Source organism: Aethalodelphis obliquidens, unplaced genomic scaffold, assembly GCF_003676395.1.
Source record: "Aethalodelphis obliquidens isolate GAN/ISIS:26980383/991018 unplaced genomic scaffold, ASM367639v1 scaffold7, whole genome shotgun sequence".
In the NCBI taxonomy this organism is placed as follows: Eukaryota; Metazoa; Chordata; class Mammalia; order Artiodactyla; family Delphinidae; genus Aethalodelphis; species Aethalodelphis obliquidens.
Genome location: NW_020837951.1, coordinates 2,683,779 through 2,704,270, shown reverse-complemented (window position 1 = coordinate 2,704,270; position 20,492 = coordinate 2,683,779). Strand labels below are relative to the sequence as shown.

At 66.1% G+C, this 20,492-nt stretch overlaps 1 protein-coding gene and 2 long non-coding RNA genes across 4 annotated transcripts in view; 1 reads left to right on the top strand and 2 right to left on the bottom strand.

Moving 5' to 3' along the window:
* Positions 1-20,486, bottom strand: part of RXRA (retinoid X receptor alpha) — a 95,749-nt gene extending 75,263 nt beyond the window's left edge. For both annotated transcript variants that reach the window (XM_027104373.1, XM_027104379.1), the window contains exon 1: positions 20,392-20,486. In XM_027104373.1, the coding sequence (XP_026960174.1) occupies positions 20,392-20,419 (28 nt within the window). In that variant the 5' untranslated portion in view covers positions 20,420-20,486. The remainder of the gene's footprint in view (positions 1-20,391) is intronic.
* Positions 396-20,492, top strand: part of LOC113619537 (uncharacterized) — a 25,656-nt gene continuing 5,559 nt past the window's right edge. Inside the window, exons 1-2 of the long non-coding RNA XR_003432420.1 lie at positions 396-406; positions 4,869-4,874. This is a non-coding gene — a long non-coding RNA (uncharacterized LOC113619537). The remainder of the gene's footprint in view (positions 407-4,868; positions 4,875-20,492) is intronic.
* Positions 14,678-18,606, bottom strand: LOC113619536 (uncharacterized). Its single transcript, XR_003432419.1, has 2 exons — positions 16,642-18,606; positions 14,678-16,562 (listed from the first exon to the last, which is right to left on the bottom strand). It is a non-coding gene; the product is annotated as an uncharacterized LOC113619536 (long non-coding RNA).

The following is a 20,492-nucleotide window of genomic DNA, read 5'->3' as shown; positions in this document are numbered from 1 at the left end:
CCCCCCCCCCCCAGCACAGGGCCCTCCCCCCAGCACAGGGCCCTCCCCCCCAGCACAGGGCCCGCCCCCATAGCCAAGGTCCTCTCCCAGGGCCCAGCTCTGGCCAGTGCAGCCAAGAGGCAGTACCTCCTCCGCCTCCCACAGTGACCTTGAGTCAGGCAAAGCACCTCCCCCTCGGACCTGTTTTCCCCCCTATGACATGGGGTCTCGCAGGCCCAGCTATGACCCCGCCCTGACACCGTCCCAATGGGGAGGCCCCGAGACCTCCCACCATGGCAAGCCTGCGGGCAGGCGGCAGGGGGAGGGGCAGCGGCAGTGGGGGCTGTCCCTGGGCAGCCCAGCCCTGTCCCCAGCCACCTTCTTCCTTCACCCCCTGCGCTGAAGGCCTGGGGAGGGGGCGCCAGGAGTTGGGCAGGTCCCACAGCCCCTGGGAACCCCGAAGCCCCAGCGCGCGTGCCCCCGTCAGGGGACAGACAGGAGCCCTGCCAGCTAGTCGCTTGCAGGATGCACAGGGCCTCAGGAGGAAAGAACAGGCTCAGGTGGCCAAGGGTGACAGTGGGGGGAACCAAGGCCACGGCAGCCCGGGGATCCACGGGGGCGACACCCACGCGAGACCGGAAGGAGCAACGGTGGCTGCAGGGCGACCCGGGGAAGGGCACTCCGAGGCAGGAACAGCATGTGCAAAGGCTGTGCGCAGGGGAAGGGCTGGGAACATTCTAGCAACAGGAAGCAGATCGGTACAGCTGGTCCCCCGGGGGGAAGAAATGAGAGACAGGCCCGGGGCTGGGACTTCACCCTGAGGACCACGGCAGCGTGGGAGGGGCATAAAGACCACAGCGTGATCAGGGTCAAGTGCTTCAGAACGAGTGAGCAAAAAGCACCTCAAGGAGACGCTGTGTGGCCCGACGCCATCACATCACCCTGGGTGTCACCCCCACGTGCCCCACCCCGACAAGCCGCCGCCCCCTATTGGCAACACGGTCCCTACAGGGCAGGTGGGGAAAAGACACCATCGGATGCACAAGGCACGGGGCCGTGGGTGTGGGGGAGGCCCTCCTACGGGGGGCATCAAGGAGGGCTTCCCATAGGAAGGGGCGTCTGAGCACAGCCCGCCAAGCAGGTGCGGCACCACTGCCACCATCACACCACGCGGTGCGCTCATCTGTGCCAGGAGTTGACCCAGATTTAGTCATGAATGAACCTGGCCGAGAGTCGAGTCTCTAATTACTTTTCACTTCCCCTCATCATGCATTATGCATTGACAGCGAGCGAGCAGAGAGAGGGGACAGGAGGAAAAGCGCACAGCACAATTAATTTCAGCTCCAATTGTTCTCTCCCGCCTTGCCCTCCCCGCTGCGGGGGGAGAGCCTTTCCTAGCTGATGTTTCACAAATACCTCAAGGGGTCAAGCAGGCGACTGCCGGGGGTGGCAGAGTAGGGTGGGGGGACACCAGAGCTGTTATCAGACACTGACACATCAGAGCAACAGAGATGCCTCCCCAACAGACCCAAGCCCGTGGCCCTGGCCGCTGCCTGCGGGTGGCGACTGAGGCAGGGACAATGGCTTCTCGACCCCAGGAGCCAACCCCCCTGGCTGGCCAGCTCCATTCTGGCCCCGGGGCATGGCTGGAAGGGCCCTGAGCCTATCAGGTGCCCCCACCGCTGACGGCCCAGGGGACATGAAAATCCCATCTCCAGGTTTGGCCCAAACTTTCAACATCCTTCCCAGCAGCCCCATTCCTTGGGCAGAACCTCAGCTCTGGGACCCCAGCGGGAGTAGTTATCCCCACCTGACAGGTAAGGAGACCGAGGCCTCTGCCCAAGGCCCTGCCAAGACTGGGCGCTCACCCGCTGGGGCGCATCCGCTTCCATCTTCCAGGCAAAGAGGAACCACCAAATGCTCTACCGGGGCGGAGAGCCCTCCTGTTCAAGCAGCCTAAGCAACAGGCCCCGTGAACGCCAGACCCCAACTCTCCACACGGCCCAGAGCCCCAGGAGGCAGGCCCACCCTCCGCGGCTGGCATCGCCCCCCCGCTCGCCCCAACGCCACATCCAGTGTCTGACCACGGGGCCAGCGCTGACGCTGATGAGGGCTCTAAGCCCACATCCATCACTGCCTGCAGGGCGACGGGACAGCGGGCACTGTGGCTGTGGGGTGGAGAGGACCTAACCCCAGGGGAGCGTCCAGAAGGAGGCCTAATATATGCAGACACCTGGCAGAGCAGGAAGCTGGAGGGTGAAGGGGCGGCATGGGCAGGACCCAGAGGAGGGAGCAGGCGTAGCTCCTGAGGACAAAGGGGCGCAGGGAGGGCAGAGGAGAGCAGGGCTGGGAGGCAGTGAGAGCTTCATCCCGCGGGCACTGGGGAGCCACAGAGGGTGGTGCACAGGGGAAAGGGCAGTCCAGCAGGGCAGGGAGGTAGGCCAGGAGCCAGGGGAGCAGTGGGCCCCGGAGCCCAGAGCTGGCTCCAGCCCAACCCAATCTCCTGCCGGGAAGCCGGGCAGGAACCTAGGGCTCGACTTCCCACCTTCACAAAAGAAATCTGGGCCATGGGTGCCCCGGGTCGGGGTTTCTATCGAGAGATCCGGTCTCCCCCACCCTGAAGCTGCTGAGTCAGAAGCCCGGGGCGGGGGCGGGGGAGACCCAAATCACACCCCCTTCCAGCAGCGCAGGCAGGCAGCTGAGCACGCTGGCGCCCAGCCCCCCCCCCACCCCCGGGCCAGACCGGAGCTCAGACGGCCAGCTCCCGGGCCCTCCCGGCCCCAGCACCCCCTCGCCGGGACGTAAGCCACAGCATCCTCACTTGTCAACACTGGAAGGGACCCACTTGGGGCCGGGGACACGGAGGCCTGGGGCAGGACAGGGTGGGCTCGTCCACGCTTGGCCAGATCCCCTCCTGGGGCACGGAGCAGGGACCCTCAGAAGGCAGGGACGTCGGGCGCAGGCCTGGGGACTGTTTCAAGGTGGGGTGGCACTGGAAGCAGGCTGCTGGGACAAAGAACCGGAGCAGGGGCAGGGCGGGCCCGCCAGGCAGAGGGAACAGCACGCGCGAAGGCTCAGAGGTGGGGACACAGACGGCGCGGCCCAGCAGGGACCTCTCGGGGCTCTGCTCCGCCAGCGGGACCCCAGAGGGAGAAGACTGCCAGGTCTGCGGGGAGAGCTGACAGGCCTGAGCACCCCACTCTGGTGGGGCCACGAGGGCCGGCGATGGGCCCGTGAGTGTCGCAGGCAGGAGGGCAGAAGGGCAAGAGGGAGCCGGGGACGTCACATCTGCTGACCGAGCCCCCGCCCGCACCCGGCTTTGGGGAGGAAATGCTCTTTCCCACAGTTTCGAAAGATCCTCTTTGCTTGAAGGAAGAAGCAAACCCGGAATCACACCCTTCCACGGCTTGGGGCCGTGCTCGCTGGGGCTGGGGCTGGGGCGCCGGGCCCCCGAGCCCACCCACCAGAGAGCCACCCACCTGAACACACTTCCCTGCCCAGGACACTAAGCAGGGAAAGGCCAGTGGGGACTGGACAAGGGACTTAAGCCCCAAGTCCACGTCAAGGCTGCACCTGGCAACGGCTCTCGCTTCCTGGCCCTGGGAGATCCCTGGGCCCCAGAAGGTTCTGGAACCAGCGGTCCCTGAAACCGCCCCTCCCAGGGAAGCACTTCCTCCCAGGGGAGAACTCCCGCATCTCCCCCCATGGCCCAGCCCATCACTGGGTGCCGCAGAGCACTGAGGGGCAGCCCTTCACAGGCCCCCCCAGCACCAGAGCAAGAAACTCCTCTCCCCAGCCTGCAGATGCAGACACTGAGGGTCAGGGAGGCCCCCAGCCACTGCTCTTCCCTGCTCCCCGGCGAGAACTAAAGTTCCGACCCTCCTTAAGTTCACCCTCACGACCACCCTAGAAGTAAGTGTCATCACCCCACTCCACAGATGACAAAGTCCAGGCTCAGAGAATGAGATGCTGCCCCAGGTCACACAGCTGCGAAGGGCTGAGCGGGGACCCGAACCAGGCACGTGAGTCCTCCCCCCGCAGCACGCCAGGGCCACCCAGCCCACACGTGGCTTCCCAGGCTCATAGAAGGAACCCCTCACCAGAGCAGTGACAAGGCAGCCCCACCAGCCAGATGGCGCTCTGCCCATGCCACCTCCCCAGGGCGGGGCGGGTAGAAATCCCATAATCTCTAGGGCCTCTCCAGGGAGGAAGTGTCCCCCCACCCCCGCCTGGGCCACGGGATTCGGTTTTCTGTCCTCTAATCAAGAGATTCCCCACAATCCTGGCAGCCACACGTGCACGCCAGAAGGAGAGGCCACCTCGGCACAGGGCAACAGCCACGGCTGAGTCTGGCTGGGCCAGCCAGGGCGGGAAGGGCCAGGAGAGAGGCCGGACTGGCTCCTCCCTCAGCGCCCTCCACCGGGCCCTCAAGTCAGAATCCCAGACCTACCAGGTCCGTCTGGGCACTGCTGGGGCTGCCCATGCCAGCCTGGGAAGCCCACCCAGCACCTACGGGGTGGCAGAGGGTCCCAGGTACCAGTGGGGCTCAGCAGGACAGAGTCCAGGATCAACCAGCTGCTTGGCACCTGCCTTACTGCCAACAGGTGGGGTGACGGGCACAGAGCGGGCACCTTAGTGCCGAGGAGGACGGGGCCGGGCCCCGGCCTTCCCACCGAGCGTGTGTCCTTCGTCCATCGCCACTCACCTGGGCAGCCCTCCTGACCGCAGAGCCCTGTGTCCTCAGGTGCCAGCGGCACGCTGGGGTCTCACGCAGACTCACTGGTCCGTGCTCTGACGTGGACACTATGAGCGCTGGTGAGATGGACCTGTCTGCGTGGAAAACATCTGTGTCCCACGTCCCCATCCCGGCAAGCAGCCCCCAACGTCAGGACCACGTGGGCCTTCTACTCTGACCTCACAGCCCCTCACCAAGTGCTCAGGCCCGCAGCAGGTCCGGGATACACCCTGCCCCTTGGCCATAATGGCTGGGCCAGTCCTGCCCAGCCCCTCCCCACTGACGGCCTGGGGCAGACAGCAAGACGCCGCGTTCCCGGCTCCGGCTCTGGGGCCCTGGCACCTGCGGGGCCTCGGCAGCGGCGCCCTGGTTCTCTGCACCCCAAAACACACGGGGTTGGCGGCCCCACGCCCACAGTCTGTGTGGCCTCGAGGATCTGCTGGGCCTCTGAACCCGGGCCTCGCCTGCAAAGGGAGAGTGCAGTGGGCTGGGCACAGGCTGGCACCAGGCCACTTGGTAGACCGCAGCCCCCTCGCCCTCCACCTGAACCCCAGCCCCACCCAGGCCTGGGAGTTCACGGCGGGCCTGACCCCCAAGGTCAGGACCCCCAACCGCCAAATGCTAGCACAGGGCCCAGCCGTGCCCACGCAGGCAGGCGAGGGCCCCTTCGCCCCAGGCCGGGTCATAAGCCCTCGGGGAGACGCCCCCAACCTGGGGTTTCCACGTCCCCCGCAGCCAGCAGCACCCGTCCCAGGAAGACCTTGCGGGCCAGACCCTCCAACATCCCACCCCCACCCCGGCCCGGAGGCGGGCTTGGCCGACCCCTTGGCACAGCTGGTCCCTCAGAGGGTCGGGCCTGGGCCCGCGGCAGATACAGTCTGAATGAGGCCAAGCCCAGCCCTCCCCTCGGGGCACCCTGCCCGGCCAGTCAGAGGCAGAAACACTGAGTATTTATTTACCCTCATGTCCCTGACCCACCCCACCCAGCAGATACACCCACACCGGTCACCCTTTCTCCTCTGTCATGAGGTTTCACCCCCAACCTCAACTTCCAGCGGAGAACCAGGCGAGAATGGGAGGAAACTGAGTCATGAGCTGGGGCACTGCCACCACACACTCCCCACAGCTGGTCCCAGGGGATGGAAAGGGGCCACCCTGCAGAACTCTATACCTGGGGAGAGAGTGAGCTCCCTGCCACCGAGGGTGTGCAAGCCACACTGCTAAACCGGGGTCTTGCACACACGCTTGGCTTCCCCAAGGCCCCAGGCCCGAGCCAGGAAGCCGGGTGTAGACTGGAGGGCGTGGGCCTATCTAACCCAGAGCTGCTAAAAAGAGCCAACGGGGAAGTAAAAATAGGAAATAAAAATAAAATTGCTCCAGCCAGCCCTGGTTGTTTGTGTAGGAAACACTGCATCTCCCGGCCCAGCAGGGCGGGCTCAGCTCTGGGCCCCTCCCGGACGAGGAATGTCTCTCCCCACATCCCCCCTCCTCCCAGGACTTAAGCTGTGCTCCCTGGGCAGGAAGTGCCTCTGAGAAGGATCCCGAGAGCCGGGTTCAAATCTCAGCTCTGACACTCATCAACTGTGGGACCCTGGGCAGGGAGCTGGGCCCCCTCCCAGGGCTGCAGACCCCCACCCTGCCCTGCCCGAGGCTCCGGCAACACCGGCCCACCACCTCCTCTGCCAGGTTCCCCTCTGGGACCCTCCCCATCTGCCCCGAGGTGGGCAGTCAGGAGATAAGAGCACCAGACTACAGAGAGGACCAGACCTGGCCCTCCGCGCAGCCCAGAGCTCCATTTCCGTATCCACACAATTAGAGGAAGTCTTCCTTCTCATCCTTTCCTGCGGGTCCTTTCCAGGGTTGGCATTAGGCTCATTCTCACTAAAGTATGCATGACTGACCCTGGCTTCAAAACCGGCTCATTCTCCCAGGGTGCAGAACCCCACAGAAGAGAAGGCACCCCGGCCAGAGGGCCAGGCTGCGGCTCACACATCCCACCACCCGCCCCGCCCCCCCCTTGGCGGGCAAGGACCCTCCACCGCCCGCTCCGTTCAGGGAGGCACTTGCCGGATCAACGCTCATCGATCGGCCACGTCTGCCGAGGGCGCCCACTGCAAGGGCTCGAGAGAGCTGCAGACCATCAGTGATGCTGCGCAGCCCGGGCCCGGGGCAGTGGGACACCAGCCGCGGACAAGCGCCCCCACCCACCGTGCACCTCTTCAGAAAGCCTTGTCGCTCCCGCGGCCCCTTCGGCCCCCACCACTGGGTCTGACGTTCGTCTAACCCCTCGCCCAGGCCAGGGAACTGGGGTGAGCCCTGGGGGACTGGCTGGGGAGGTCTGGGGGTGACATGGCTGGTCTGATCCAACACCGGTCCAGTGACCCTGCCCGACCTCTGCACCCCACGTGGTTCTGGTTCCAAGTCCCCAAGGAGGGTCTGGGGAGGATGGGGTCCCTGAGGGTGGGGGTGGGGGGCAGCACACGCCACTCCCAGTCCTGGCCTTGCTGCCCAGCCCCCTCCGGCCCACAGACCCTCTGAGCTGGCCGGAGAGCCCGAGCTGGGGGTTCCACGGGTGAGAGCACAGGACAAGAGAGCAGACCCTGGGCCCTCTGGCCTCCAGGTCCTGGGGGCCAAGCCCGAGGTCAGGGACGCCAGCAGCCCACCCAATATAGGCGCGTGGGCCAGCGGCCACCAAGCACGGAGCGAGGAGTCCAGACAGCCAGGGATACGACAGGAGTGACGACGGTCATTTAAGAAACCAGGCAGGGGGTGTGTGTGCGCGTGCGTGTGTGTGCGTGTGCGTGTGTGCGCGCGTGTGTGTGCGTGTGCGTGTGCGCGTGTGCGTGTGCGTGTGTGCGCGTGTGCGCGTGTGCGTGTGCGTGTGCGTGTGCGTGCAGGGCCAGCCACCAAGAGGGGCTGAGGGTCAGCAGTGGAGGGAGGTCCGGGGCAGGCCATCTCCAGAGCCCGGGAGGGATTCCCTGAGACCCCCAGGTCCCCACGAGGCCCGTTCACTCCCCCAAGGCCATGATCTGCCTGCCCCCTCCCCTCGCCCAGGGGCCCGGGCAGAGCGCAAGGCCTGGCCTCGATGCAGGACGGACATGACGGCCGAGGGGGTGGGGGGCCCCGGCTGCCCCTCCAATAACGAGCTCCACAGCTTATCAGCCACGTGCAGGACCAGTGCGGGCTCGGGAGCCATCCCCTCCCCCCTCCGGTAGCCGGCCATGAGAGCATCCCCACTGCCCAACGAGGAGACACAATAACTGTCCACAAGCAGATACGTCTCGGCAAAGAGGTGCGGGCAGGGCGGCTGCTGCAGCCGGGAGACACACGCGGGGAGCACACCTCTCCGAGGCCTGCAGCCAGCGAGGGCACCGGGAGCTGCGACCTTGCCCCGTGGCCCTGGGACTTGGGGTGGGGAGGGTGCCAGCCGGGGTCGGAGGGGCAGCACCTGGACCGGGGGGTGGTCAACCTAGAACCAGAGCTGCCCGCGGTCCTGCAGCCGGATCGCACCCCGGCAGAGGAGGCCCTCTGAGCACCACGGCGTTTCCTTTTTATAAATCCCATCCCACGCCAGCCATGGGAGCCAGGAATAAGTCGGCAGGGAGCCAGCGCCCAGTGGCAGCCTGTCCCAGGCCGGCGGCTGTGCCCGCACGCCTGCCCACCTTCCAGCCTGGGAGGGAAGCCCAGAGAGGCCTTGGACATCTCGGGCTGGGCTGTGCACTCTGCCTGCAGCATCTCCCATACTCTCAGGCACCCAGGCTCCCATAAGCCCCGTCTACACCTGCGGAACTAAGCTGGGACCGCCAGCCAGGCCGTGGGAACCTAAGGCGCGTGCTCCAGACTGCCCAGCTGCCTGGGCCCAGGTGTCAGGCTGCATCCTACACCGAAGTCCTGATTGCCCCCCCAGACCTTCCTCTAGAGTTTTCCTCAACTGGTAAAAGGCACATCACCCTTCCTGTGCTCAGGCCAAAAGCCCCAGACCACTTCTGCCTCGTTACCACTCCCCCGCCCTGCCCTCTGCCCCCCGCTTCTCACAGAGCAGCAGAGCCTCCTACCAAGCACAGGCCAGACGCCACCCTCCCTGGCCCGGGACCCTCCAGTGGCTCCACCTCCCCGGGGCAGGGGTTCCACAGGCTTCTCCGTGCTGATTCCGTCTCTACCCTTGCCCCTCACGGGCTCGGCTCCAGCCACACAGGTAGATTCAAGGAACTCTGAGTGGGAGGCCTCAGACGGACAACACTGACGTGCGGATCCGAGGACGCAGAAACTGACTTCTCCCAGGCAAACTCCTATGCATCCCTCACAACCCAATTCAGACGGCCCAGCCCACTGAACAGCAGGGCAAGCTGATGACCCTTCTCCTGTGCCTGCCCCGCTCCCAGTAGTCCTCCCAGCGCCACACTCACACTGTCCCCTCCCCCACAGTGAAAGCAGGCATGACCAAACTGGTCAACCACGAGTGACCTACCCTGACGCACACTATCAGCCCCACTTTACAGATAAGAAAACTGAGGCCCAGAGAGGTTTTAAAACTCTGGCCCAAGGTGACACGAGTGGTAGTGTGGCGGCAGTCCACGCCAGTCCCTATGACCCCAGGCACCACTCAGCATCTTGGGGGCGGAGCCTCACTCAATGCTGCCTCCGCAGGGACCAGCAGGTCCAGGCGTCTGCAGACAGACAGCCAGTCAGACGGACAGAGGCACGAACAGACGGCTGGCAGGTGGGAGTTTTGCTCTGAACCTCTCGGCCAGGCTTTGATTTCTACCCTCTCACCCCACCGGCCAAGCTTCAACAAGACATACTAAGCAGCAGAGGAAGGAACCACGTCTCGACACAGGCAGTCATCTGGGGCTGAGGACCCCCCATGCTGCATCCGGGCGCTGAGTCCACGGGACGCCCAGGTCCCGTCCAGCAGCAGGTGGCAGCTGCATCTGAAGCACGCAGAGCAGAGAGGGTGGGGGCTCAGCCCTGGACGGGGAAACCCACGGTTGCAACCCTGGCCTCAGGCTCCCCGAGGGCTTCCAGCTGCCATCTGGGCCCAGGGATCCTCCAGGGCAGGGTCTCCGTCGATGGCTCCAGGCTCTCCCTGCTCCACGCCCAGGAATCAGCACCAGGGTAGACACACAGCAGGACTTCCCTCCCTGGAAAGTTGGGACGGACCCCCAGAAGAAGGGTGATTCAAACAATGATGCCTTTCAAAGTCACTTTGCAAGGGGTGGGCTCCCCCCCCCCGTGACGTTTCTCAAGTGGAGGGGGTGGGGGAGACATTTGCAGAAAGCACTCATTCAGTCAACAAACACTTGCTGAGGCTGGTGCAGCGCCTGGTGCCGTGCGCTCGGCAGCCAACTAGACCTGCGAGCCAAGCCCATTGGTGGGCAGGGGTGCTCGGCGGTCTCAGGCCCCGCGGGGAAAGAGCCGCGCCCAACTGGCAGTGCCTGCCAAGGGTCCCGGCCGTGGAGCGGCGGCGTGCCAGCCCTGTACTTCCCACCTCCGACTCGGCCCAACATCCTTCCTTCCATTTCACAAATGAGGAAACCGAGATAAACAGGGAGGAAGTAACGTGCTCCAAGTCACAAAGTGCATGTGGCAGAGCCGGAAGGTGCAGGCCAGGGGCTCTGAGCGGGCCACCCATCCCCCGTCAGCGGTCTGCAGGGATCAGCCTCTTGGGGGCAGAGGCTGGCGCCCCGACCTTTGCCCAGGGAGACAGAGCAGGGAAGGGGGAAGGCCCTGGCTCCCCTCCCTGCTGTCCGCACCCCTCCAGCTGGACCCAGGAAGGTGGCCACCAGTGCCGCCCCGCCCCACCCCAGGCTGTGGCCCACCTCGCCACCGTCTGAGCTCAGAGTGGCCTGGCACTCACGGCCCAAGGCCCCCACCTCCTAGCCCTCCTCCTGACCTTGATCCTGGGCAGAAAGTCCAGGAGCAGGGGCGGGGCGGGGGCAGCTCCGCCACCTCCTGTGGACTCTGGCCCCAGTAAGAGCCATTTCTCTCAATCCAGGCAAGAAGGGGGTGAATCGAGGAACCACCAGGCGGCCCAGCACTCCTGCAGGAGGCTCCACGAGGGGGCAGGGGCGCTTCGGAGACGGACCAAGGGATGTGGGGACAGACAGGCGGGTGGGGAAAGGACCCCCAGCTGCTCCACCCAGAGAGGGGCCCGACTCTGGCCACTCCGCCCAGGAGCCAGAGCTCCGAGCTGGCGTAAGAACACGAGGTGGGCCGGCGTGGGCCAGGCTCCAGACCAGGACATCCCAGGGCCCGGGAAGCAGAGGGGACATCGGGCCCGCAGACATCGGGCTCAGAGGGGCTGCCTGCCGCCAGGCTGGGGGTGGCCAGGTCGCGGCCAGGCCCACTCCCAGCCTTACCTCCTCCCAAGGTTAATCACTCCCAGAGCAGCTGACCACACCCCTCACACTCCCGCGGGTCCTCACCAGCACAGACCGGCAACCAGCCATCAGGGGGCCAGGCAGAGGAGCCTGGCCGTGCAGCTGGATCCTTCTGAAATCCTCCAGGGACTGCCCACCCAACAAACTCTTATTCATCCCATAAAACCTAACTACAACATCACCTCCTCTTTGAAGCCTCCCTGACTTCCCCAGGCAATTTACAGGTGGAGCAACTGAGACCCAGAAAAGTAAATTTGCCAGCCCAGGGCCACACGGCCCCCAGCTCAGAGCGGGTACTCATTCATCACACCAGCACGCTTTGAACACAAGAAAGCCAGAAAGCAGCGTGAGCGGTGCCTGATGCGGACGGAGAGGCTGGAGGGCCACGTGACACTGAGCAGAGGCCTGAGCTCCACACTGGGGCAATGGGGGCCCGCGGAGAATTCCAGGTTGGGGATGTCAGGGCCCAAGGAGAGAAGGGGCCAGCCCGGCCTTGGGTGGTGGCTGGCGTGACAGCACCTGCAGCTCCCCTGCCCCCGCTCTGCCCAGCCCCCATCAGTAAGATTATTCCCCCCTGACATGCTGCTTTACCTCCAAACCATCTCACCGTAACACTCCCAGGTGAAAGCCAGAGCTGGACCCGGCGGGACTGACCATACTCCCCACCGCAGCTGACTTCCTACCTCCCACAGCTCAGATCCTGTCCCCTCAACGGAGGAGGCCACTTCCTGAGGAGGGGATCCCCAGCTCTGCCACCCCAACTGCAAGGCCACCAGCTCAGGGGAACAGGGCCAAGGAAGGGAGGAGCAGAGGCCTCTGGTAGCCAGAGGGCCCCAGGGAAACCGAGGCCCGCAGGGAGAAGGGACCTGCCCGGGCATGCAGCGAGCTGCTCAGAGAGCCAACTGGACCGTCCACCCAACCCTGGGCTGCAGCCCTGCAGGGGGAGGGGCCCTCCTGCCGCCCGGAGGCAGGGGAGGGGTGACCACCAGCCTGCCCAGGTGGGGCAAGACAAGGGGGTTCAGGGGACATCCCAAGAGCTCAACCATACAGGTCTCTCCTGGGAGCAGCAGGGACAGCCTCTGCTGAGGGCACCCTGAAGCTGCTCTGGATGAAGCCGGGTCGCGGGGGTACCCAGCCAGGGCACCTCGGGCACATCCTTCAGGCTCCCCAAGACTGAAGCCCTCATCCCCAAAATGTGGACACAACAGCCCCACCCCAGGGCCTGTCCACATGGAGGGCACTCAGCCCAGGCCACCGCCCTGCCACCGCGGCCCAGTGCCGCCCCACGCCGGGCCCGGCCTCTGAGGGCCAAGCAGCCAGCAAGGTGGGTTCTCCGGACAGGAGGCCTGCGTCTCCTGGAGAGCGGGGGCCGGGCTGGACCACCAGCCCCTCGCCAGAGCCCCAGGCGCATCCTCCATGGCGTGCGGTCGTGGGTCACCTCCACCCCACTCCTCGATCACGGGCGCTTTCCTGGACGGCTTGGAGCCCACCGTGAGCACCCCCTTGGCTGACCCTCCCGTGTCCCTACAAGGCTGCGTCGTCACCCCGCGTCCGAATGAGAAGCGGCGGAGCTGAACCCGGGTAGCCCGGCACCCAGTCCAGAACTGAGCCCACCGCCCCGCACTTTACTCGGCCGGCTCACAAGCGAAAGACCGCGCACAGCCTGGCCGGCTCTGGCAGGAAAAGCACTCAGGCTGCCGGAGGACACGGCCCCGCAGACCGGAGGGAGGGGACCGGGACAGGGACCTCCAGGGAGGCGCTCGGGGCCAGCCGCCCGACGGCGCCTTCTCCAGAGGGCCAGGCAGAGAGCCTGTGAGTGCGGCGACTCCGGCCACCTGGGCTGTCACCACCTGACCTCTGCCCAGGGCCAGTGCGGACACTTACGCTAAATTGGTCAATTACGGGACACTTAGATCCCTCCCCGGGGCTCCCCAGCCCCCCTCGGTTCTGGGCCGCAGCACCAGGAAGCCAGTTGAATCAGTAACCTCATTACAGCCCAGCGGCCGCACCCGGGGCCGGCTTTGAACTCCGCGGGGTTTATCCATGGCCACTGCAGGATTTACACACGGCTGGCCCGGGCCCAACCTGCTCTCCCCTCCATCTCCTCCCCTCCGCGCCGGAGCCTCCAGACTCAGGACGGCCGCGGCCTCTGCTGAGACCCATCACCACCAGCCCCGCACCCTGGGCACAGCCAGAGAAACCGAGGCACGGCGAGACACCACTGTTGCTCAGATGAGCCCACGGAGGCGCAGGGGTGCCGGGGCCAGGCTCTGGGTCACCGGGAAGCAGACCAAGGGCTCCTCTTTGTGTCCCCAGCCCCAACTGACGGCGCGCCCCACACCTGTCTCAGGAACTTGGGACCAAGGGCCAGCCGTGAACATCTCACGAGGAGGGACCCCAGGGCAACAACTCACACCGAGGCCCTCAGTGGCTCCAGCCCCACAAGGCCCCCCAACATCCCATTTCCCAGCCCCAAGGTCAGTCCCCACCTTGGTCCTCGAGTCCTTGCTCTGACCCCAGGAGGCCCAGTCGCCCTGCCCCGGCACAGATAGCCCATCCCCCAACTTTGGTGCTCTGGGCCCGACACGTCCTTCCGGGATTGGGCTCAGCCCTCTTGACTTCCAGACTGTTCCATCACCTTTCCCAGAGACCCCAGTCCCCCTCGCTGAAGCCACTAGCGCCCCAGGTCCTGGAACGTCTCGGTTGATGTAATGGGGGGCCCATGGGGTGGAGAGCACGTCCCCAAGGACAGGCCAAGGGCCCACGGGCCAGGAAAGGAGAAGGGGACAGGAGAAGAGCCAGGGCCGGGCAGGAGTTGGGGGGTGGGGGGGGGTCCTCTCCCAGCCCCGTGCTCCAACCCAGTGGCCCAGCCTGACCCCCCCCCCAGGAAGCCACTTGGGGTCCCCGCCCCCAGTGCAGGCCGCTGTGCCGAGAGACCCAGCCAGAGCTACTCACAGGGGCACCTACCCCGTCGGGCTCCAAGCCCGCCCAGGACCCTTGTCCTCCAGCCCAGCCTCTGCACATAGCTGGAGGCCTAATTCCGACCCCAGGGCCCCGGGGCCCCTCCTGGTCACCGTGTCAACCGGCCAGCTCTCACGCAACACGGCTTCTCCTAGCTCCGGCCACACGGGCTGCTGGGCCCTGTCTCAGCTGACCCTCCACCCGGAGCGCCCCTCCCCCGACCTGCCGCAGCCCTGCCTCTGCTTCAGAGTCCACGCCAGGACTGGCTCCCACAGGAAGCCCGGCCGCCCTCCCGCTCACGGCCAGCTCCGGCCCGGCCGGCGCTCGGCAGGTGTTCCCCGGGCGCCGTGGGGACTGAAGCCAGCCAGCAGGCCCGAGTCCTTCTAAGGAAAAGCACATTGAGACTTTATTAGAATCAGCTGGGAAGGCCAGGCCCGTGCGCGTGTCCGTGCACGCGTGTTTGTGTGCGCGCGCTCGTGGGAGTGGGTGCGTGAGCGCCCGTGCGCGCGTGTGCACGTGTGTTCGTACGTGTGCGTGTGTTCACAGCTGTGCACCTGTGTGCGTGTACGCGTGGAGGCGTGTGGTCACGTACACGCGTGTGCGCTGCCCACAGGGAACGCAAAGATAAGGGGACCAGGTGTGGCTGTCCTCGCCCAGTACCCCCACCAGGTCCCTCAGGAATTTGCTGCCTGACAGCTCTGCCCTGGCAGGGCGAGGACGGGGACCCCAGGCCACGGGGGTCTTGAGGCTGCGCCTCTAGCTGTCACCCAGCCCGTGGTTTTCCAGTCTATCAGTAATACCCTCAACCCTGCGCCACTCCCAGCCGGGGACAACCGCGGAGGAGGTTCGGGGTCTCTACTCCCCAGAGGACCTTCGAGGGGTGAACGGGGACAGAACGGGGACAGACGGGGACAGTGAAGCTTCAACCTCCACCAAGTCTCCCAGAACAAAACGTTCCCTCACCTAGGGCCCGACACGCATAACAGGGCTCCCGGGGAGCCAGGACGGGGCACAGACCCACACCTGACGATCAGGAGGTCGGAGGACAGTGGCGCCACCCCAGGGACTGGTCCTGGCCCTGCTAGTGCTCAGGCCCCGCCACTGGGACACCAAGGTGCTGAGAGAAAGCAGGCAGGACCGTGCAGAGGCGCAGCGCGGCACAAAGACCGCGACGGACCTCACGTTTCCGTGGGCCCCACGAGGCTGTCACGAGGTCCTAGCAACCGAGGCGCAGGGACACAGCAGTCGCCCAGGGACTGGAGCCATCATGTCCTCGGATGGACGCACAGTGCCCCGGGCACGTCAGAAGAGATTTAGAGACATGGGACAGACGCGGGCCAAGGAGGCCCACCTGGCTTCTGGAGGCCAAGGAAATGGGTCCCTGAGTGGCCACCCCGTTCACTTGCTTCACTCACGCAGGGACGCGGGTCCCAGGCACGAGAGGACACACCGACGTAGGGACACAGGACAGACGGCGCCAGGCACGGGGCAGGCAGGGCCCAGCTGCGGGGCCTAGAGCGAGCGCGCGGCTGCAGCCGCCTGAGCGTGCGCGCACCGGGGCCGCCACGTGCGCGTGTCCCCACTCTCCTCCGCGTCGGCCGGGGCCAGGTTTACTGAGCTGCTTTCTGCCCCACCACGCTCACTCGGCTCTGAGCTAGACGACTGCTTTGTAACTCTAGGGTGCAATTTCTCCGTCTGTGAGGCACCGGGGCACGACTGCTCGGAACATCCCGCGCCAGGCTCGGGGGGCCCGCAAGCGAGGCCCTCGCCCCCCCAGCTCCTGCGGGCCTTGGGGAGGGGGCACGGAGCAGGGGCCGTGTCGGTGCTCGCTCAGCACGGGAGACGAAGCCGGGGCGGCCCTCCTCTCCAGCGTGGGCCCCGCAGCCCTGACAGCAGCAGCCATGCCTCTGCTTTGTGCTCCTGTTTCAGCCTAACACTCGAGAACCGGGCCCCTCGCTGATCCAGGCAGGGGGCACGGGGAGGCTCCGGCCACGGGCCTTGCCTTCGAAGAAGGGCCGTCAGGTAGACACGCCCCTGAAATAAGATGGGCTGCCTTTCCGCCAGCACCGTAGAAGGGCCAACACACGTGTCCATTTTACAGACGGACAGTTAAGGCTCCGGGAGGCCGGCAGGCAGGCCACACACACGGGCAGCAGGGACAGAGGACCCGATCCCCAGTGGCCTGACCACCAGCCCACAAGAGGACACGGTCCCCCAGGAAGGTGCAGCTCCCAGGGTCTGCTCCCCCTCTCCCCAGGAATGGCCGGGTCATTCGAGAGAGAGCAGGTAGGGGGAGCAAGTGACAAAGGGGCCTGAGGAGGAGAGGAAAGGAGAGCGAAGATGGAGCTGCCCCTTGGAAAACGTCAGCAGTGCAGGCAGGGGAGGGGAGGGGCCCGGCCCTCTCCCCGCACCTTCCACAGCATCCAGGTAACAGACCTGCACCGTGCACGTCAGGGCGAAGGGATCTGATCCCCAAGCAGACACCAACCTCACCAGCCACCCAGGTTCTCGAGGGCCTGCACCCCTGCCCAGCCCTAACCCTGCCCGTAGTCAGCGCCCATAGGAACAGACCAGTCGACGGGACACCTCAAGGGCCTGCACCCCTGCCCAGCCCTAACCCAGCCTGTAGTCAGCTCCCATAGGAACAGACCAGTCGACGGGACACCTCGAGGCCCTGGCCACCAGAGCCAGCTAGACAAATTGTGACAGACTAGGGGTGGGTGAAAAGGGAAGGTGGATCACGTCTTGTCCTGAGCCAATTCAGTGGCCTCTGCTCTGTCCTATGGACAGCAACTGAGTCGGGCCCAGGAGCCCTCTTCTCCTGGAGGACGGGCCTTACTCGAGACCACCGCCTACCGTGGAAACACACCAACTGTGGAGAGAGCCCGGGCGAGCCAAGAAAATGAAAGTCCGGAGGCAGCTTCCACCGGCTCTGGGCAGGCGCTTGGGGCCTCCCCCCGACCCCACACCACCTCCTGTGCAGCCGCTGTCTGTCCCCCCTTGGCTCACCGAGGGGCCCCTCTCCTGATGCCAGAGCCCGTGGTACCCACACCAGCCCCATTCTGTACCACACAGTAATCCCACCACCAGCCCCCGGAACGGGAGACAAGGACCACCAACCGAAACCCGCCCACAGAGGCACAGAGGGGGTGGGGCAGGGGCCAGGGAAAGGCAGGCAGAGGGCCTCCTGGAGGAGGCCCAGCTCCCCGCAGGCCCGGAAGGACAGGCACAGCTGGAAGAGCTGGTGGAGCTGGGATCAGGCCCCCAGCAGCTGCCCCGGGGCGAGCAGGGCTGCCCGCTCAAGTCTGCCAAACCCCAGCTCAGCGCTGCCCGCCCGCACGCCCTCCGTGGCTCCTCCCGGGGGTCCCCAGCTCACCCCACCCATGTTCGGGCAGAGCGGGTCAGGGCTACACGCTGGGCCCAGGCACAGCAGACAGGCGACCAAGCCCAGGCAAGGATGCAGGCCAGCAAGGCCACGGCCACGGCCACACCCATCTGAGGGCTGTTTTTCTCACCCTGACACTTCCCCCGTCAACAAACAGAGCCCCCTCCAGGGTTTACCAAAACAAACGCCCCAACAGTCAGCAGTGCCCAGGCCAAGACAGGACTGCCTCGCAGGCCGGACTCCAAGCCCAGCCTCCAAGCCCAGCCTCCAGAGAGACACATGACCCTGTTATTTCGGGAGGCCCCGGAATGTGCTCTATTTTGGGTCCCGAGGGCTCTGATGTTACCAGATGCCCCTTACCGGGGCTCCAAGCTCTCCCAGGTCCCCAAGGGCTGCCCAGAGGGTGACCAGTGGACCTCCTGCTCTGCTACTGCCCCCCACCCTTCCCCGGGCAAAGGGGCTACTAGCAGCCAGGGCTCTGGGGTCTGAGACCTTGGGACACTGCGGACTCAGCCTTCCAGTCCCACTGTCCAGCCTGATGCCAGCGCACGTCTCCCCCCGACGGGCACGGGCACTGGTCCACCCTGGGCAGTGGCAGCAGGGGCAGGGAGCAGGGGCTGCCTTGGGCACGTTCCTTGGCCTCCAGATCTGTACCTTGGGCTCATCCCCGCCCCGTCCCACTGAAAGGCTCAGCAGCTGGGAGACTCCCGGGCGGGTGACAGCAAGTGCCCAAGCCCACCGAGACCCAGGCGATGGGTGCTGCAAGGAGCAGGCCCTCTGCCCAAGGCCCCGAAAGCGGCCGGACAGCCGTATGGGGCAACGCCACCTGCCCAGCAGCTCCAGGTCCGCCCTGGGTCGCCAGCCGCGCCTGGACAAGCCGGGCCTCCTGATACTGACCCCCAACGAGGAATTAGGCCGTGTTGACAAAAGGGCTTAGGCAAGTAGCCGCTTAAATGGACCTTCAACTCCACCGGACTTCAGAGCTGCTCACAAGCTTAGAAAAAACTAAAGTGTAATCAGAGCCCAGGGCTCTCCACTCAGGCCTGGGGCACGAGCTGCCTGGGAGGCCACAGGCTGAGTCAAGGAGAGAAGCTCCCCCAGCCAGCCAACTTGCAGCAGCGGGGGGCGGCGGGGTGCAGGGGAGGGGGAAAGGTGCGAGGAGGAACACAACACCTACCCAGGTTCCTGGGGCACGACCTTTCCTCTTCACAGGAACTCCGGCACAGCGACCCTACAGCCTGGACCCTATGTGTGCTGACTCCCAGGGCCCTCCCAGGATGTCAGACACTGGGACCTGTCCCGCTCCAGGTACCCAGCCGTGGCCCTGCCTCATCGCGGGGGCCAGGAGGGGAGCAAAGGCAGAGCTGAGCATTCTTGGTCCAGAGGGACGCTCTGTATGTGCACACACGTGTGCAAAGCTTTAACGGGGGACAGGAGAGGCTGTCGGCCTCCACGGGGCCCCGCCAGGCCCACGCCAGGCCCGGCAATGGCAAGTCAAACAACTCAGCTTTCAATCCTGCTACACACACACACACACACACACACACACACACACACACACACGCTCACCACGGGCTGGGGGTTCAAATCCAAAATCCATCACTTTGTAGCCTGTGGCCTCAGTTGCTCTCACCCAGGTTTCTCATCTGCAAAATGGGCATAAGCACCCACCCTGGGGGCTCTGGGGAGGAAGGAGGGTGCTCAGCCTGGTGCCTGCAGAGGTCTTCGCTGTACAGAGTCAGGGAAGGAGTCTTAGCCTTGACAAACTCGGAACCCTGCCCCCGTCACCCTGCCATATGCCCCTCTGTGAGCCGGCGCCCAGTGCTCAGACCCTCGCCCAGACATCCCGGTGAGGGGGGCCAGCTCCACGCGGCTCCCCTCCAGCTCCCCGTCTCACCAAACGTCCCTGCAGCTGTGCTGAGTTCTGGCAGCCAAGCCGGTGGCCAAACTGCACCCCGGGCTGCAGGAGGGTGGGCAGGCAGGAGGGGCAATAGACCGCGGGTTTCATTCATAATCAGCTGCTCTAATTTCCATTCAGCACAAATCCTTCACCCAGACTGACAGCCTAGCTGCCGGCCCCACCACCAAATTAATATCCTTCCCGGGCTCATTTATAAAGTCTCCCCACCCCCTCCCCCCTTCCCGGCCTCTCACTGGCTCCCAAACCCTAGGGAGGACGACGGCTCGGGGCACCTGGCCATGCCCCCTCCTCCTCCTCCGTGGGTCCAGGCCTTGAACTGGAGAGCAGTCCGGGGCAGGGAAGCCACTGGGTGGGATGGCAGTGGGAGAACAGGAAAACCGGCCCTCCGTGCCTCTAGGGTGTCCACCCCAAGTGCAGGGCCAGCTCCAGAGAACGCCCGGAGAACACTCTGGTGCGCCAGAGTGAGGGGCCCCATTTCTGGAATGGGGCCCCAGGTTTGATGTTCCCGGTCTACGGCCCCTTGGCGACCCTGCCCACCCGCGCCCGGGCTGCTCTGGGGGAGGAGGAGTCCGGAGTGTTCCAGGGCCGGCGGCCTGCTGGACTCGGCAGCCCAGGCGGCGGCGCAGAGGCCGTCCCGATGCCAGGGCGGCTGAATGCTAGGAGCGCACAAGTTGCGCCGCCCCGCTGGAGCTGGGCGCCCGGGCGGGGGTCGCGGGCCGCTGCCAGGAGGGGCCAGGAGCCCCCCCCCCCTTCCAGCCGACCGGCTGCCCCTCCGGCCCCGCCGCCCGCCCGCTGCCCACTCCCGCTCCGCCACCAAGTCGGCGGCCCGGCGCGGGCCGGGGGGCCGCCAGCCGCCCTCGACCCCTCCCAGCCCGGCCGGCCCGGGTAAAAGTTGCCCGGCCCACCCGCTCCCGCCCGGCGCCCCAACTCCGCGCGGGCCGGCTGGGGGAGCGGGGCTAGCCGGGGCCCCCGCGCGCGCCAGGAACGCGCCCCGCCGCCGCCGCCCCCGCCGCCGCCCGCGATCACTCACCGAGCGGCAGGAAATGTTTGGTGTCCATGTCTGCGGCGACCTCGCGGCGGGAGGCGGACGAGCGCGGCGGCCCCCGGCGCGGCCGGCCGGGCCCGGGCGGC